General features: G+C 42.5%; 1 protein-coding gene across 2 annotated transcripts in view; it reads left to right on the forward strand.

Moving 5' to 3' along the window:
- The window catches only part of sntg2 (syntrophin, gamma 2), a 76526-nt gene extending 61690 nt beyond the window's left edge, over positions 1–14836 (forward strand). For both annotated transcript variants that reach the window (XM_072457562.1, XM_072457563.1), the window contains exons 13-17: positions 5253–5324; positions 5540–5746; positions 12402–12494; positions 14227–14337; positions 14418–14836. In XM_072457562.1, the coding sequence (XP_072313663.1) occupies positions 5253–5324; positions 5540–5746; positions 12402–12494; positions 14227–14337; positions 14418–14546 (612 nt within the window). In that variant the 3' untranslated portion in view covers positions 14547–14836. The remainder of the gene's footprint in view (positions 1–5252; positions 5325–5539; positions 5747–12401; positions 12495–14226; positions 14338–14417) is intronic.
- The last annotated feature ends 5316 nt before the right edge of the window (positions 14837–20152 follow it).

Genomic DNA, 20152 nt, shown 5'->3' on the forward strand with positions numbered 1-20152 from the left:
GACATGTCAGACGGCCTTCACACTGTGCCACTCCTCATCTCTGCTTTAGAACTAGAGCCTTGAGCTTAAAGGCCTGCCATTAGTGATTAGTGAGTTCTTTTTTCCTTTGTAATTTCAGAGTGGATCAGTGAAAAGCTCTAAAAAGTCAGACGCCTTTTTGCGCTTTGTTTGATTAAACAAGGCTATTTAACAATAAGTTGTTACAGTCACAGCTTAGTGCTCTTCCTGCTTTAATGCTTTAAAGATGCTTGCCAGTTGCTGCTGCTCAGCCAGCTTTAAATTTCCTCTAGATTTGTGCCAGCTTTGACTATAATGTTAAAGCTCCCCGTCTCAAAAGCCTCGTCCTGTCGCCCTGTGCAACACCAAAGTCCTTGATCAAGCGTCCCCTTTAGACCGCTTCAGTGTGTCCCAGTGTGTTCACACAGTCACAATGACGTCCTCGTTCAGCCCACTGCCTCAGACTGTCCCTATGTCTCACCGCTCCTGTGCTCCTGTGCTCATCAAATCAAATCAAATCAATTTATTTTTGTAAGGCCCAAAATCACAACAACAGTTGCCTCTGAGGGCCACAGGGAGAAATGAATCAACAATGTCTGTGGTGGCGATGGAGTCAGACAATGTCTGTGGTGGCGAGGGACGATGTCCCAGGGTCCTCTGTCCTTAGACTCTCCTTCTCGGCCAGGAAAAACTACAAAAAAAACCTCTTTGGGAAAAAAGCGTAGAAACCTGGAGGAGTTCCAGTGAAGGAGAGATCCGACTCTCACAGACGGACAGACGGACACGAGGGAGACTGGAGCTGGACCCACTCTTCAGGCAGATGAGGGACCGACTGAGGCGAACTGGACCCACTCTTCAGGCAGATGAGGGACCGACTGAGGCGAACTGGACCCACTCTTCAGGCAGATGAGGGACCGTCGGAGTCGAGCAGGACCCACTCTTCAGGCAGATGAGGGACCGTCGGAGGCGAACTGGACCCACTCCTCAGGCAGATGAGGGACCGTGGGAGTCGAGCTGGAGCCACTCTTCAGGCAGATGAGGGACCGTCCACATGGGGCAGGGACCACTTCACCAGGAGAGGGACATCTGGGTCCACAGGTCCTCAGGAGTGAGAGAAAGAAAAAGAAGGCGGTGAACAGTTTGCAAGTGGAATTAAAAAATAAATATTGTTTGATAGCATAAGTAGTCAGAAGAAGAAGAGGATAGTGCTCAAGCTGTCATACTTCCCCCAGCATAGTTACTCCTAGGGCAGCGTAGCTAAAGCTGTGGGTTTATGTTTCTGTTCCTAACTAGTCTGACCATAAGCGATTTCAAAGAGGAACGTTTTAAGCCTGGACTTAAATGAAGAGACTGTGTCAGCATATTTAACATGGGTCGGGAGCTGATTCCATAACACAGGGGCTTGGTAGCTAAACGCTCTACCTCCTACAGTACTTTTAGAGACTCTTGGCACCACCAGAAGGCCGGCATTCTGAGAGCGAAGAGCTCTGTTTGGATGATATGGTTCTATAGCATCTTTGAGGTAGGATGGGGCCATGTCATTTATGGCTTTGTAGGTCAAGAGTAGAATTTTGAATTTGATTCTGGACTCGACGGGGAGCCAGTGAAGAGACTTCAGCACTGGCGTAATGTGCTCTCTTCTTTTTGTTCCTGTTAGTAATCTTGCTGCTGCATTTTGAACCAGTTGAAAGCTTTTTATGGAGCTTTTAGGACACGCTGCAAGCAGGGAGTTACAGTAGTCTAATCTAGTCGTTACAAATGCATGGATAAGTTTTTCGGCATCACTTTTAGGCAGGATTCTTCTGATTTTGGCGATGTTGCGCAAATGGAAATAGGCTGTTTTACAAGCTTGATTTATATGAGCTTTAAATGAGAGCTCCTGGTCAAATAAGACTCCAAGGTTTCTTACAGTAGAACTGGAGGCTACACTGACATTGTCCAGTGTGACTATCTGCTCAGATAGAGCGTCTCGTAGATGCTTAGGGCCAAGCACAATGACCTCGGTTTTTTCAGGGTTAAGAAGCAGGTAGTTTAGTGTCATCCAGGTTTTTATCTCCTTCACACAAGTACTAAGTCTGTCTACTTGATCGCTCTGATCAGGTTTCATTGATAAATACAGCTGAGTGTCGTCTGCATAGCAGTGGAAGTTAATGTCATGCTTTCTGATAATGTTGCCTAATGGTAGCATATAAAGAGTAAACAGAATTGGACCGAGCACCGAACCCTGTGGCACACCGTAAATTACTTTAGAGCTTGGTGAGGAGCTCTGGTTTACATTAACAAATTGGAACCTATCAGATAGATAGGATTTAAACCAGCTGAGGGCTGTTCCTCCAACACCTACATCACATTCTAACCTCTGCAGTAGAATGTTGTGGTCAATGGTGTCAAACGCTGCGCTGAGGTCCAACAGAACCAGGACTGAGACCAGTCCATCCTCAGCGGCTAATAACAAATCATTTGTGACTTTAACTAGTGCAGTTTCAGTGCTGTGGTGGGCTCTGAACCCTGACTGGAAAACTTCAAATAAGTTATTGTCCTGCAGGTGGCGACAAAGCTGTTTTACTACAACTTTTTCAAGGATTTTAGAGACGAAGGGAAGATTTGAAATAGGTCTGTAGTTTACCAATAGGTCGGGATCTAGATTAGGCTTTTTCAGAAGAGGTTTAATGACTGCATGTTTGAAGGACTGTGGAACATAGCCACTTTCGAGTGAAGTATTTATTATATTAAGAATAGGGTCTATAATTAGGGGAAGAATGTCTTTGAGGAGTCTGCTTGGAATGGGGTCTAGGACACAAGTTGAGCTTTTAGAGGACATAATGGCTGAAGTTATCTCTGCTTGATCAACAGCTGTGAACCTTTCTAAGTTTACAGGTGGATTTATATGGGACGTTAGATTTACAGCTTGGGCTAGTTCAGGGCTAATAGCGGGGGTAATTTCATCTAATTTATCTCTGATTGTTTTTATTTTATTATTAAAAAATAGGAGGAAATCATCAGAGCTAAGTGTAGCTGGGATTGAGGGCTCTACTGCACTGTGACAGTTTGTTAGCCTAGCTACAGTGCTGAAAAGGAATTTAGTGTTACTTTTGTTGACTTCTATTAGATTTGAATAATATCTGGTTTGGGCCTTACGCAGAGCCTGCTTATAGGACAGCAGGCAACTTTTCCATGGTTTTAGGGATTCTTCTGTGTGAGAGCGACGAAATAATCCCTCTAACTTTCTAACTCTTTGTTTATGTGAACGCAGTTCTTGGTTGTACCATGGGGAGGCGCGCTTTGGCCTAATGACCTTCTGTTTTAACGGCGCGACAACGTCAAGAGCAGACTTCAGAGAATTCATGGTCAAGTCGACACATTGATCACTTAAACTGGGACTAAAGCTGTTCTCAGCAGGATCACATGACATGTCACTGAATATTGGCTCTATTATTTCTTTGAATTTTGAGATAGATTTTTCAGATATTGTCCTTTTCATTATAACTTTATTTTGTGGGACTGGATGATCTTTAAGAATAAACTGAAAGGTAATTAGGAAATGATCTGACAATATAGGGTTTTGAGGGAGGACAATGAGGTCACTAATCTCTGTTCCATACGTTAGGACAAGATCCAGAGTGTTCTTGTGAGTGTGAGTCGGTTTATTTACATTCTGAGTGAAACCAATGCTGTCTAACAAGGCGCTGAAGGCATTACTGAGAGCGTCATCACTCATGTTCACGTGAATATTAAAGTCTCCAACTATAACTATTTTATCCCAGGCTAACACTAAGTTTGATATAAAGTCAGAAAACTCTGTTAAAAACTCTGAGTAGGGACCAGGGGGTCGGTAGATAACTATGAACAAAACTCCTTTTTGGTTTTTCATATTTGGACATGTGATTGACAGCATAAGGCTTTCAAATGAGTGAAATGCATTGTTAGTTTTAGGGCTCATGAGTAGGCTTGAGTGTGAGATCACTGCCACACCACCACCTCGGCCTGTGCTCCTGGCAGTCTGAAAGTTAACATGGCTGGGTGGGGTGGACTCATTTAGTCTGACGTAGTCGTCTTGTTGAAGCCACGTTTCAGTTAGAGCTAGAAGATCTATGTTATAGTCACTAATTAATTCATTAACTAAGAGCGATTTGGAGGAAATTGCTCTAATGTTTAGCAGTCCACATTTTACGTGTTTATTCATTTGTGTATTTGTGATTGTTATTTTCCTTAAGTTATTTGGTCTGACGCCTGAAATATTTTTTCTGAGATGTGACTTTTTGGCATTATTTGTACGAGGGACACGAGGGACACGAGGGACACACACAGTCTCTATCTGTCTTGAATCTGAACACTTCACAGGTAACAGAACGGGCGAGAGTTCAGCGACAGAGGAGCGTCTTGAACTGCTGCTCTGCACCTGGGGCTCATCCCTAGATGGTCACTTAACACGACTAAGACTATCGGTCAAATTCCGAACTAATAGGGATGTACCCTCCGAAGTCGGATGGATGCTCCTGTGCTATGCCAGCTCATGTCACGTAGATCACTTTTAAAGTCATGTCTAAAATATAGTTCTATTTTTGTTTCTTTGTGGAGATATGGCTTTGTCTTACATCATCGGTTATACATACAATAAGTCATTGTCTATTAACAATATCAACAAAGTTATTGTAAACTTGACTCATACACTTAATAATAATCCTTATGGCAATAGTAAATACATCATTATTGTATCAATAGTATTAGTAGTAAGACATGCATGTGTTAGGCAAAATTGGTGACTCTAAATTGGCCCTAGTGAATGAATGTGAGAGTGAATGTTTGTCTGTAATGTCTATGTCTCTGTGTTGGCCCTGCCACGAGTTGGCCACTGTCCAGGGTGTACCCCGCCTAAGGCCCGAAGTCACTGGGATAGGCTCCAGTCACCCGCGACCCCGGAAGGGAACAAGCGGTAGAAAATAGATGGATGGATGGATAGTATTAGTATTTTCCACACATATATTCTGTCTGTGTGGGTGTGATCAGTATCTCACTTATGCTTTTGCATGTGCTGCAGTGTTTGTTAATATGGGATTACACTTGAAAACACAGATTTGCATCTTGAGTAGCCTCTGTAGTCTGTTTGTTTCAGATGCAGGTCCTGTGCCTGTCCCTGCTGTGTGTTTTCTGCTCACCTGTGTAACTCTAATTTGCATGAAATAACTGTGTTGAGAGGAGCGCTAACACATGACTGTTTTCTCTTCATCTCTTCCTCTCTGATGGTTATTTTTCAGATCAGTGCAGCTGACTGGGGACAAGCTGAAACTACATACAACCTCTATGAGGTTCTCTTCAAGGTTCACAAGGTAAGCCTGGCCCTCTGCTGTGAGTGGGCATCAAGGCTTTTGCAGATATAATGAGTGTGTTTTCATCTTGGCACGTGGCACTAGCACTTCTCTGGTCTGACAAACAGAGCAGTCTTTGAGCTGAGTACTAAACAGGACTTTAGGCCAGAGGTGATGCTTTGATGCAGGGCGTTCTCTCATGCTGTGATTGTTCTAAGTGTGCTGATGTGTTGCAGTTGTGGATGACAGAAGACTGCTGGCTCCAAGCGCGCCTGTACCTGGGCTTGGAGCACTCCCCAGAGCAGCAGGACGACTCTCTGTGCTTCAGTATCCTGGTGGGCCACGGCCAGAGCCACAGCTTCAGAGTGGAGCTGGCCTCGGACCTGGCCTGCTGGGAGAAGTCCTTCCAAAGAGCTGCCTTCATGGAGGTACAGCGGATACGAGTAAGTGGGACTGTAACTACACCTCAATCTGAGTACTTACTCAACCTGGACAGCCAGATGAATTCTCACAATATTTGTTTCACAGACTCTTGAGGTTTGAGTCCGGCTGCTGTGGGCCTGACCAATCACAGCGCAGCATTTTAGTTTGGGCATAAGCCAGAAGGATGAACCTGATAATATGATTTAAATTGGCCGTACGGTGATGGTGTGTTTTCTTAAATACAACTCCTATTTAAAACCTCTATAAGAATACGTTTTCACCTCAATGAGCCATTAAATTGCTTCTCAGGCTAATAACTCATGTGTAAAATGTAACTCATGTAGAGAATGCAGCCTCAGCACTTTGGATCAGCTCTTGACTTTAGACATGTTCAGCCTTATTGTTGTATATATTTTTTTATGTTTTTATTGAATATAAACCAATAGAAGTTGTCCAAAAAATGACTGTTTTCTGATATAACTTAAAAAGAGAATAACTGTTTTTCTTCGCTTGCTTATAAGTTTTCACCTCAATGAGCCATTGTCAATAAGATGGCCATTGTCAATATGGTAAATGAATGTATAGTAGTAAGAATAAGTATTTTCTTTGCTTTCAAAACAAGTTAAGCTGTAAGTAGTAGTAGTGGTTAGAATAAGTTTAAATATATTTGTCTTTGCTTTCAAAACAAGTTAGTACCTCTACCATTTGTAGTAAACGTCACATTAAATGTATAATTTCACATTCCCCAGGCCAGCTCTGAATCTCCATGTGTCATTGTTTAATTTTAGCCTAATTTTAACTAATCCGCTCGCTCATGTGCATTCAGGCAGACAGAAGGAGTAAAAGCATGATAAGGCCTGAGGGTTTTGTGACGCTGGACACTTAAGTGGGGACATTTATAAATATTACAGATGCGTGCACCTGTCACGGAGAGTTAAGAATCACAGCAGGACTTCAAATGTGCTCACGTCAAAACTGGAACTTATAACTATCCAATATACATTTCAGGTTGAGTTTTGGAGGGGCTGTGTCTGATGCTTTTAATGTTGAAATACACTCAGAGTCAGCACGTTCACAGAAGAGGGCAAAACTTTATGCTCTTGTTTGGTTGATGAACACGCTGTCAAAACTTGAGAAGTAAGAGTCTGTAAATGGAAATGTTTTCACAGTTCTGTATTGGTTCTACCCAAGCTAGCTACATTTGGCAGGTCTCAGTCCACCGAACATGCGCTGTGGTGTTCTTCTCCCATGTGACCACGCTGTCCAATCAGACCAAGAGCGAAGGCGAGCCAAAACTAATGATTAAAAAGCTGTTTCTTAAAAAAACTGAAGGATTTTTCAACAGAGAATATGTTGTTGATCAGAAGATGTGAGAGCTTTAGGTGAGCCGTCAGCCGAACACGAGCAATTTGTTTTTATATTACATTCTATGGAAAAAGTGGTCGCCGAGGATTTTTTCACCGCAGCTCCAAAGGCCCCTATATATAACAGATTTAAGCTAGCAATACTCGTTAGATCTATGGGTCTGCCTGACTTGCACTTGATATAATCATGGCTCTGAAGTGACATGACTCACTCATTAATACTTCCATCTGGTGGACAAAGCCTCATGCTCAATGTGGGCTGGGGTTCCAGACAAAGGATTCTTCCTCTGTAACATCCCCAAAGACCACGTTTGTCACGTATTACTGTGGTCAGGAGGGACCAGAGGACAAAAGTCACTCCAGACTGTTTGTTTCAGTCATTTGCATCATCTTTACCTTTTTAAGATGAGAATTACATAATAAACCAAGATGTGTCCTTGATGTTTTTGGCCATGGAATAATTGTCTACATAATTAGACCAGTGAGTGTCATCATCAGTTTACTGCTGTAAACATGGAGCTGGCTGAGCAGAACACATTCTTACTGTGGAATTATACATTTTCCATAACCAATAATGAAGCTATTCATCACATAGACTCCTCATGCATCTGGCATGACAATAAAGACTAAGGGATAATAGTATGTCAACACTACTTTGGTTACTACTTTTGGTGTTTTTAACCTGTTCCAGAATTTTGAACAAAGCTTCTTTGAAAATCAAGACTGCTCAAAAACAATTGCCGAAGTCTGGTTTTCCTCATTTCTAGACATAAATTATCGAATTGTTCTTCCCCTTATAATCTGATGTATAAAAGGAAAAGCAAACTATTTAAATTTAAAAACAGGTGCAGGTTCTGTCCTCTGATGTGTCTTTAATTCATCAGGAAATTCAGATTTGTGCTGTTTGTGTCATTGAACTCTAAAACAACTGTGATGATGTCACATTCAACAGCCTCATGAAACACAAATCCTCCATCTCTGATCTCTGAAGTGTTGTGTCAAGGTTACCATGACGACATATTCATGTGAGATGTCACCGAGGTGCGCCAAAAAGTACTGTGGAACTCCTTAGAATGTTATGTAATAAAATCTTGCATATTCCACTTCCACGTGCCCGTTGGTACGTTTAAACACCTACATTTACAATCGCTGTTTCAATATTGAATTGTAAATACCAGAATATTGATTTGAGATGTGTCTTATTCTCAGTGGCAAACGTTCATATTTAAATTCTAATATCCTATTGTTTCTGGCTGGAGGAAGAGATCTGCCTGCCACTGAGAACTGAACACTTAGGAACAATCATATAACACTCTATTACAAAAATGAGAACTGGGGATATTTTCTCAAATTGTGGGAGAAGAAGTTGAGTCAGAAAAGCTGCACATCAAAAGCAATTTGAAATCCACATCCTCTTTGTTGTTTGATCCTAAAATACTCAGTGTTTATTGTCAAAATCTTCAAACTATTTTCAGAGCAGTTTTTCAGAAAGCGCTGAGATTCTAATGGCCCTGAACTGTTTAGCATTGTGCTTAACACGGGACGTAATTAACGCTTTTGAATGACGCCAAACCAGTAGCAGTACATTATTCTATTATTAACATATTTCATTTGATATCTTTTAAACTGTGTGAGAAATGTCCTGTGATATAGGCGTGACTAGGTGTGACTTCTTGCAAATGGCTGTCATGACTTGCTATGTCTGTGAATATAGGTTGTTCTCCTTGAAATTAATTGAAAATGGACAGCTGCCAATAACATTTCTCAGAATGACTCAGCCGCCGTGCCATTGGGATGAGTCCTGTGCTGCTTTGTCTTTTTAGAAACAAACTGGCACAAGTAAATCAGGCTTTTGCTTTTGTTGTTTCTAGGCAAGAAAGTTCCAGAAATTATACAGTGACCGGGCAAAGTGCACAAGAATCATGTTAGAGAAAATGTATCGCATAGCATAACTTATAACAAATATAACAAAATATGTATTGAGTTCAAATTTGTTTCTATAACTCACCCACTCACTCCAACTTTGGCCCGTCATTCGTTTTGCTGTCGAGATAGATTTAGAGTTAGAAAATGTTCGTTTTGCAGAGGTGGAGTAAATGTTCTGTGAAATGTCTACAATGATTATTTAAGCCCTAACTGTGCTGCACAATGATCACTCAGCTATTACTATTACAGTATTGTTAACTTTACACTGTCATTGCTTTACTTCTAGATTCTAGACCAACTACTCAATTATGTACTGTATTATTTAATTCAACTCTGTAATTCACTTCCTGTATACTAGTATTTTAGCATCTCTATCACATTTTATGTTCTGTGCATTCCATAAAGCAGTCTGGAATCTTATTAAACCCAAAGTGTTTCAAAGTGCAAACTGTTCAAATGACCATTAAATATCACTTTCAGCAACGTTATTTCCCGTATTCAACATTTGTCTGACACTCCAAAGAGATTTCACTTATAATATTTAAGTTAAGCTAATTCCTCCTGAAGGGTCATTTCCAATTAGGGAAGTGCAGTCAGCGCCCGCCGCGTCACAACAAAGTCTCACTGGGTGAAAGCGAGAGCAGAAAGAAACTGCTTCGCGGCTATATCAGCTTTTTTTTTTTCTTTTAGCTTTTCATCCTAGTCACAGCTGAATTTGTGCCTGTTCTAAAGACGAGCGGGCCAGTGTCTGTGAGCACAAACGCACGGGTAAAGAAAGCGCCCGCTCTATCCGTCCTGGGAGCGTCCCACTGCGCGCGACTCTGGATAATTAAAAGCGCCGTGCCTTCAGTCAGAGGCACCGCACAGTGTGGCAAAGGAGATCCAAAATCGTTCCGCTTGTTGGTATTCAGCCCGAGAGGCCGGCGCACTGTCACGTTGCGACGGTTGCAGAGCTTTCATGCGGCCGGTTTCCCAAGAGTGGTGAAAAGCCTCTTGTTTGTTGTCGTGGCGTGTGACAAACGACTGGTAAAGATTGATCGCTTCTGATGTGCGTTTTCGTCTTTCAGTGTCAATTATCAGGAGCTTCTCCAGGCGTACACCGGCGCTCCCGAGGTGACAGGACGACGAGTTTAGATACGGCTATTAGATACTCTAGGACGTATCAGTATTTCATATATGTTGTTCACCCATTAATCGTGATGTCTAGAAAAGTGATACAATAATTCAAATGCACAAGTCGAGTGTAAATACATTTTCTACGGCTGGGTGTCAGAAAATATCACAACATTCAGTAACACTTAAATGAAAGTTTCCTAGTAAACTCTTGACAAATGGTTTGTAATGGTTTATTTATTGATAAGGTTAATAAGCCATCTGCAAATCCTAGTAATTGTCTAAGTGCTTATAAACAATTAACCGGTGCTTATTAATGCCTTATAATTAGTTTAATTAGATCCTTATTTTAGGACCGATAGGCCTATATCTAATTGTGTTTTACAATGAACAAAATGTAAAAAATATAAGAATTGATATATGATAGTTCGGACAAAATGCTTATCGACACATATTTGTTTATGTATTGATTCTTTAACTCAAACATGAACAATCAGTGTTATTCTTTCCAACTATTCCCGTGATCTACCGTGAACTAGCTCTATTTATACACAAAACTAAATCTTTTTTGTATGTTTATTTGTGAAAATGCATGAGTATATGGAGCGTTTAAAAGCTGGTTTATCGTTGATTACGCCTGGGCTCCTGCTGAGCTCCTCCAGTGTCTTCAGCTCCTTCTCCAGGTCCTTCTCCATCATGATGCTCCACACCTGCTCCTGGGACCGTTGCCTCTGAAACTCTTTTGTGTTTCAGTGTTTTGGGGGGCAGAGCTTCTTCTCCTCCATGCTCCTGGTGGTGGCACTTCCACAGTCAGTTTGATCCACACACTGACAATGACTTGGGAACTTAACTCTCTTCTGTCTTTTGGAGCCCTCAGCCGGTCCCTCCTGATTTTTAGTTCTGTTTCTGAGATTTCTTGATCTTGACTTGGTTATTCAGTTGAGCCTTCAGACTCTCCAGCTGCTCCTGTAGCTCCTCAACCACAAGGCTCTCCTCAGGCTGAGAATGTGGCTGATGGTGGGAGATGCACTGTCAATTGGCCAAAGTCATTTTGCCACCTGTATTTTAAGATTAGAAATGAGTGGTTTTATTTGTAGCAGGGCTGAACAATATTGGCAAGGATCGTAAACTTACATTTTTCTGACAAGCATTGTTATTTGATTTGCCATTAATGTTTTAACAGTAGGAATCTGGTCATTATGCATATTTTGTTATAGATTTTAGTTTGCTTATTTCTTACAATCAAATACAAAATATGTGAGATCAAATGAATATTAATAAAGTAATAATACTAAACATATTTAGCATAACTGGCTCTAAGCACTTGACTGAAGATACCATTATTTCTGAGGAAATCAAAACCTAACTCAAAGTTTCTCTCTTGAAGTTGCCTGGCAACAAGAAAAGAATACAAAAAGTGTCTGCGCTTAACCAAAGAAGCGTCTGTAACAACACTGCAGAACTGTCCATGTGTGGATGTGAGATTAAAGCTCTTACTTTGTGTGTGGGGGACAAATACTGTAAATGTGAATCCCACAAAACTACAAGATATACAATTACATTTAATGATGTGCTAAAAATAACATAAAAGACATGTTCTCATTAATTAAGATTTTCTATCTGACCTTTCTGAATACACGGTACTTCTTAGAGTAGTGATCCCACTGAATCCTACTTCTGTTCAGTTTACAACCTTTTTATGACATTTTCCTTATTTTATTATAAAGAAGCTTGTATATTTTTGGGAGGAGAGACAATATTTTCACACGTCACTAAAATTTGATACAACACTGATAGAACACTTGGTATAGTTATTTGAGAACCTTTTCCATTAATCAAGAATAAAATGATACTTTCTACAATACTCTTATACTAAACTATACTAACACTTCCTCACACTGCTCTGTTTGATTGAAAGGCATTTGACTTGATGCCAGTGAAACCTTGATCCACTGTGTGACTAATGCTGTTCTTATAATCCTGCATAGGTATTTGCACAGGACAAACCAACAAAACAATGAATGAAACCATGTCTTAACCATGAATATACATAATTTAAGTAAAATAAATATACATCCAAGAGGCTATATAAATACAAAAGGAGGGGTTGACTTTGTGTAGCATATTTAACCATGAGATGCACTGTGATTCCTACAATAATCTATTATCTCTACTACTGTATATTTGAATAAACACGTTGGACAATAGTTCTGACTAATGCTAATGCTAATGCTAATGTTAACCCTAACAAAAGCGTATGTTGTGTCCACAGACCAAAAGCTACATGTGCAGCAGCCAGGGCGGTGTGCTGTGCTTCACTGTGGACTTTGACTCCGGCTTCAGCTGCTCAGAAAGCTCTTCCAAGGTACAGTTTCATCCCCAACACTGCCATTGTCATTGTTACCATTAGACATGATATAGAAAAAAAATTAAGAGCTTGCATTCCTCCAAAAAATGCAAAATATTTCAATGAATAATAATAATATAATGATTGAATTGCTCTGATATCTTTAAGTTCAACATGATTCCTTCCTATTCATTTCTATAAGGCATACATTAATTCACTCCAATAGTTGTTTCTCATCTGATGCTGACTTAAGGCGCTGCATTAAACATACTGAAATAGAAATTGCATTGATTTTTGACAATGTTTTTTGGGGATGATTCATAATCTCAGATGGTGGGCGGAGCCTGTGATTTTTGAAAGGTGAAATCCCATTGAATCGTCTCATTTGTTTGGGATTTGTTCCACAAACTTGTCAACTGGCAACAATCCTGTATTTGACTAGAACCAGGAAGCACGATCACATTAGTCCTGTTCTCAGGTCTCTGCACTGGCTCCTGTGGCTCAGAGAATAGACTTTAAAGCAGCTCTGCTTGTGTACAAGTCTCTCCATGGCCTAGCACCAAAGTACATCTTGGATATGTTAGTGCCATATGAACCATCTCGGACTCTGAGGGCCTCAGGGACCGGTCTCCTGCTGGTGCCCAGAGTCAGGACAAAACATGGGGAATCTGCGTTTCAGTTTCATGCAGCTAAAATCTGGAACAGTCTTCCTGAAGATGTGAGACAGGCTTCTACTCTGACAATGTTCAAATCTAAGCTAAAAACAGTTTTGTTTAGCTGCGCATATGACTGAAAGGATTTTTTCTTTGCACTCTTCTCTTTTGTTTGTGATTTTATTAGTTTAGACAATCAGTTGGATTGATAATTTTTAATTTAGTTAATTTTATTGTATTTCTGTTTCTGTAATTTCTTTGTGATTTGAATGCATTTTTTCTGTTGTGTGAAGCACTTTGAATTGCCTTGTGTATGAAATGTGCTCTACAAATAAACTTGCCTTGCCTTGCCTTGCCTATTTGGGGTAGAAATTGGCACCACTGTCTGAAGCTACTGTGAAAAAAAACTATTTATCTTTTGTTTATTTATATTGACATTGTTGAAATTTGTGCCAGTTGTTCAATCCTGTGGATGGTCCAGTAATCACAAAGAAGTTAACCACAAACCAGAACATCTGTTCCGACATCTGAAAGATAATTAACCATGTAATTCAGGCCTGGAATGTTGGGAAGTCTTGTGAACACTCTCAATCTTTATTTATAAAGTGCACATAGAGTAAAATACATGATACAGACATAAGGCTTTTGGGGTTCTTCACCAGGCTCTGACTCATGTTGCTCATTTATTACATGACAGTGGTTTGTTTAGTCTTTACTTAAGTACTCTGGTGGTCTGGAATAGCCTCCCCAAAGTCGTGAGACAGGCCCCCACCCCGGCTGTGTTTAAATCCAAGCTAAAAACTGTTTTGTTAAGCCGCGCCTATGACTAATAATTTTACCTGTTTTTTAATATTTCAAAATACTACATTATTTATATTCTTTATTTTACTCTGATGTACATTGTTTTACATTTTTATAAATTGCATTGTGTTTTTATTTTATTTTTTTTAATTGTGTTTTAAACAATGTAAAGCACTTTGAATTGCAGTTTGTATGGATTGTGCTTTATACATAAATTTGATTTGATTTGAAGTCGTCTGTAATTCAACAATGATGATATAATAACGACAACAACAAAAATCCCTTTCCTATTTCAGATGGTGCTGTGGCGATACAAGTTTTCTCAACTCAAAGGCTCGTCTGATGATGGAAAAACCAGGGTAAAACTCCTTTTCAAGAACGCTGACAGTCAGCAAATTGACATGAAGGTATCTGTCAATAAATGCGTTGTTTAAAACCAGTTCTGTTTCTGTGGTAAAAGTTGTTTTTGCCTTGTTGTTGTCATCAGGAGCTGGAGTTCGCTAACCTGACCGCGGTCCTGCACTGCATCCACTCTTTCATCGCTGCTAAAGTGGCCTCCATGGACCCTCTGTTCATGTGCACTCAGACTCTACCTGGAAACTACACAAACTCCTGAAGACGCACTGCCGAGGGATTTTTATGCACAATGACGATCATAAAAACATTTTGTCCTATTTTTATACAAACAACTAACGAAAAACCTAATATTGTAAATGATCATGATATGTATGAATCATTTGCTGCATTATAAAGGTCAATATAGTCAACAAAACACTGGAAATGTGATTGGACTGAAACCGGTTTTACATTTGAAGGAATCTGCATATTGTATTTAACAGCCCACCCATTGTATCTTCTGTCAGCTCATGGATTCTCTGCCTTTTTAATAAATTCATATCCAACGTACAGCTGCCAATCATTCAAGAAGCAAATAAGAAGGTCCCAGCTTTCTGGAGTTTGCTTGTTCTCCTTGTGTATGACCACTTTTTTTTTTTCTCTGGCCACTCTGTTTCTCTCCTTCAACCAAAACATGCACAAGCTAGCTTCTCCTAACCTGGATCTTGGCCCAAAAGCTGAGGACTTGGGTGTGTCTTAAATGTGCTCTTAGTTAATAAATTGTATTTCAACCATCCGTTTGTCTGACAGCAGAGGAGCCGGTTTTTGTTTTGGGAAAGTTCCACAAACAGGAAGCACTGAAAGAGCGTCGATGTCCTTCAACACGTTTGATAATAATAATAATAATAATAATAATAATAACTTTTATTTATATAGCGCTTTTCAGTGACCCAAAGACGCTGAACATATATAAAAAGGGGGGTATTTACAGACAGGGGGGACAACACGTACAGAACACATTAATATACAGATAAAATGAACAAGACAGAAGAAGTAGAGAGAAAAAGATGGGGATGTAACGGGGTAGAAGAGTAGGCAATGGGGTAGAGGAGGCTAGGGGTAGGGGAGGTCATAGGCTTGGGTGAAGAGGTATGTTTTTAGGCGGGATTTGAATGTTGTGAGTGAGGGAGAGTGGCGGACAGGTTGGGGGAGGGAGTTCCAGAGTCGGGGTGCTGTTCGGGAGAATGCTCTGTCGCCAAAAGTTTTGAGTCGGGATGTTGGTGCAGTCAGGGTGAGAGAGGAGGAGGATCGGAGAGCTCGGGTGGGGCGCTGGGGGATGAGGAGGTCAGACAGGTAGGGGGGGGCAAGGTGGTGAAGAGCTTTGAAGGTGAGGAGGAGTATTTTAAAGTTTATGCGCTGCTTGATGGGGAGCCAATGGAGAGAGCGGAAAACGGGGGTGATGTGATCACGGGACCGGGTGTGGGTGAGGAGGCGGGCAGCGGAGTTTTGGACCATTTGGAGTCTGTGGAGGGAATGGGAGGAGATGCCAGTGAGGAGGGAGTTGCAGTAGTCAAGGCGGGAGGAGATGAAGGCATGGATGAGGGATTCAGCAGCGGGGAGGGTGAGGCAGTGTCGGATTTTGGCGATGCGGCGGAGGTGGAAGTATGAGGTCTTGACGATGTGGCTGACATGGGGAGTGAAGGAGAGGGTGGGGTCCATGATTGTAGAGATGCAGGTTTCGATGTGGCTGAGGGGAGGGTTTTGGGTGGATTTGGTGGTGAGGTATATCTGGGTGTCGTCAGCGTAGCAGTGAAAGTCCAGGTTGAGTGGGAAGATGTAGCAGATGAAGAGGAGGGGGCCGAGGACTGAGCCCTGGGGGACCCCTGCGTTACTGGGGAGAGGGTGGATGAGTGACCGGAGAGGGAAATGAACTCTTGCCTGTTGGTGAGGTAGGATGTGAGCCAGTCAAGTGCAGAGCCCTCAACACCCAGTTGGCGCAGCCTTTGTAGGAGGATGGAATGGTTTATAGTGTCAAAGGCTGCGCTGAGGTCTAGTAGTAACAGGATGTTGAGGGCCCCGGAGTCTGCAGAGGTGAGGAGATCGTTGAGTACTTTGACCAGGGCTGTTTCAGTGCTGTGAAGTGGGCAGAAGCCAGATTGGAGGGGTTCATAGAGGTTGTTTGACTGGAGGTGGGTGTGAAGTTGGGCGGCGACGATGCGTTCCAGCGTTTTTGAGAGGAACGGCAGGTTGGAGATGGGGCGGTAGTTGGAGAGGTTGGCGGAGTCTAGGGTGGGTTTTTTGAGGATGGGGGTGATGGAGGCCAGTTTGTAGATGGAAGGAACATGGCCGAGGGATAAAGACTGGTTGAAGAGGGTGGTGAGATGGGGGATGAGAGCAGGGAGGCAGGCCTTGGTTAGAGTCGTTGGGAGGGGGTCGAGAGAGCAGGTGGTGGTTTTGGAAGCGGTGATGAGGTCTATGATATGAGAGGAGTTAACAGAGGAGAAGGTGGTGAGGGGAGGGAAGGGTGGGTGGTCAGGGAGAGGGGGGGGGGGGGCAGGGGGGGGGGTGGTGATGGAGTTAATGGAGACGGCAGTCATGGAGCTGTTGATTTTGGAAATTTTGTCATTGAAGGCAAGGAGGAAAGAGTTGCAGAGGTCAGGGGAGGAGGGTGGAGTGATGTCCGGTGGCTGGAGCAGCTTGTTGACGGTGGAGAACAGGGTGCGAGGGCTCCGGTGGGAGCTGTTGATGAGGGTGGAGAGGTGGGCAGATTTGGCGGCTTGGAGAGCATCACGGTAGGAGGAGATGTGTAATTTGAAAGCTTCGGCGTGGACGGTGAGGCGGGTTCTTTTGAGGAGTCGTTCGAGTTGGCGGCCAGTCTGCTTCATGGTGCGGAGTTCAGGGGTGTACCAGGGGGCGGGGTTGATGTATGAGACGGAGGAGGTTTTCCAGGGGGCTAGGGAGTCAAGGGAGTCGGAGAGGGTGGTGTTGAGCATGACAGCATAGTCGTCGGGGGAAGAGGGGGGGGAAAGCAGAGGATATGAGCTGGGAGAGCGTGAGGGGGTTGACTGACTTGATATTGCGGTAGGTGATGGTGTGTTTTTTGGGGTTGTGGGGCGAGGGTAGGGGGGCGGAGAAAAGGATGCAGAGATGATCAGAGAGAGGGAAGGGGAGGGGGTGGGGCTTAGATATGGGTAGGAGAGAGGAACAGACTAAGTCCAGAGTGTGGCCTTTGGTATGGGTGGGGAAGTCAATATGTTGGGTGAGATGGAAGCAGTCCAGGAGAGAGAGGAAGTCGGATGTCAGTGGGGCGTTGAGGCAGTCAATGTGGATGTTGAAGTCACCAGTGAGTAGGAGGCGGGCAGAGAGAGAGGATGCGATGGTGAGGAGTTCAGACAATTCAATTTCAATTTCAATTCAATTCAAGTTTGAGATTTCTGGAAAAGAACGGGACAAAGTGTGTGTGTAAGTTTGGGCTGGAGGAATGTGAAATGAACAGTATGTACAGAGAGCTTGGTGTTCTCACCTCACACAGTCCCAGTTAAACCTGTTCTAGAGAACTCACTGTCAAGTTATTGCTGTTTTAACTAGAATTTTAATTAGTTGAAACTGGATGCTGTGCTGTTGGTTACAGACTGCAGAGGTGTCATAAGATAGAATCATGAATCACCAAAAATATGTGGACCTTCCACCCTGCTCTGGAAACAGTGCCATAACAAGACGGAAATATTATAAGAGCAGTGGCTGATCTGGTCGGACGGCCCAATAACTTTGTCATTGGTTCTCGATATAATCATTGCGTTTGAATTCACGCATTGCTGGTCATTCATGCCAGCCCATGTTTGTCAACAGATGATTAATTTAACCACTAACATGTATTTATTTAATAGTTTTTGGCCCTTCTCTGCAAATATTTTGCCAGGTATTATGTATTTATTTATTCATTGTCTTTTTAAAAGCAGCTTTTCAGTTAGTCATTTCACTCTTATTTGCATAAACATGTCCACATTAGATGGGCAGATTTTCTATCAAAATCATCTGATCATCGTCTGATCTCTCAGTGGACAAGAGCATTATTTCACTTTCCAAAACTGCAAACTATTAAAACCCTTTTTTATGAAGCAGCTGCTGTAACGACGCCAGAGCAGTGGCCCTGTGCCTCCTCTGTGCCTCCTCTGTGCCTCCTCTGTGCCTCCCGTGTGTCTCCTCTGTGCCTCCTCTGTCTCCTCTGTGCCTCCTCTGTGCCTTCTCTGTGCCTCCTCTGTGTCTCCTCTGTGCCTCCTCCTCTGTGCCTCCTCCTGTGTCCCCTCTGTGCCTCCTCTGTACCTCCTCTGTCCCTCCCCTGTGCCTCCTGTGTGTCTCCTCTGTCCCTCCTCTGTGCCTCCCGTGTGTCTCATCTGAGCCTCCTCTGTGCCTCCTCCTCTGTCCCTCCTCTGTTCCTCCCCTGTGCCTCCCGTGTGTCTCATCTGAGCCTCCTCTGTGCCTCCTCCTCTGTGCCTCCTCTGTTCCTCCCCTGTGCCTCCCGTGTGTCTCCTCTGAGCCTCCTCTGTGCCTCCTCTGAGCCTCCTCTGTGCCTCCTCCTCTGCGCCTCCTCTGCCACACAGAAACAGTGGGAGAGTTGCAGCAGAGCTCTGTGGCGCACACAAGTGCTCTGCTCAGCTGTCAATGGGCCGTGACTCCACAGTCAGGGGTCCTGGTTTCTAGCTGGAGCACTTGTGATAAGAAGTCTGACGGATTCAAAGAAAAGGACTGTGGTGGTTTTAATATTACACCAGGAAGACACCAAACATACCATATATACATACAAGCTCATTTTTCAACTATTATTGTTAGTATCAGTGATTCTGTGGATTTAAATGAAGAGAAAAGATTGGTCATTGTAACCAAGAATAATTGCCACATGGGTGTGTTTGTAAAGCAGTGTGTTATGGCAGAGCTCAAATTCACCCTAACACTCTATTCTTCTCAAATTTGAGTAGCAGACACAAACAATTTGAGCCAGTGGAAATGGTAAATCTCATTATAATTCTGACTTGGCCCCGGTTTGGAATAGATGGAATATTTGAACTGAACACAATCATAATGCTTTGTATTTCTACTTCTACAAGTGCATTCAAAAACAAGGAATTCAAATGGTGGACATTTCACAATCATCAAAGTTAAACAGAAAGTGTGTTGATCTGCAATACATTTTCCTGTAGAAAAGACTTGCTCTGCTGTGACAGCTTAAACAAGCACCATCTCATTAGTGTTATTTATCTGTGCCTGAATAGTCTATAACAGAGACACTACTTCTCTCCTCCACCGCTTCAGCCCTGAATGAGCAGCACACATCTCATATATATTGGGCCTCTATAAAGCATCTCCATTCCCAGGAGGATGTCTGTTTCCTCCTGTCTCTTCTCTCTAATTGTTGTTTTTCAAAGTTTTCCGGAGCCAAGCATATTCTGAAGTGGCTGACATATTGCCTGGTTGGGAGTGCTGTTGCGGACCACTAAACCGTAAACACGACGCAGGGCTAGTAGTTTAGCATTGCCAAAAGGGATGGCACTTCTGAGAATATAAAGTCAAGTCCACTCTGTTTCTGGTGGTTAAAGCGCGAGCTTGACATTTGGTTATTCTATCCAATAATGGCCTTTTGGAGTTTTTTTCTTATTCTATTGCATGTACCATATCTGACTGGCAGCCCATTTAACTGTGAGTAAATACGTTTAATTATTCTACGTGTGCTTGGGAAATATGTATCTTAAAGTAGTTTGTTTCAGCCACAACCATGAAAGATTTGCTTGTTTCATCATATCAAGAAAGTCTGGAAATTGTGGACGAGGCATTATTTCATTCCAGGCAAAGGTAATGGACTGTCTAATGTGTAATGTACTGGAACATAAC

This window comes from Eucyclogobius newberryi, unplaced genomic scaffold, assembly GCF_026437365.1.
Source record: "Eucyclogobius newberryi isolate DKJ021-1_F unplaced genomic scaffold, fEucNew1.0.hap1 SCAF_21, whole genome shotgun sequence".
In the NCBI taxonomy this organism is placed as follows: Eukaryota; Metazoa; Chordata; class Actinopteri; order Gobiiformes; family Gobiidae; genus Eucyclogobius; species Eucyclogobius newberryi.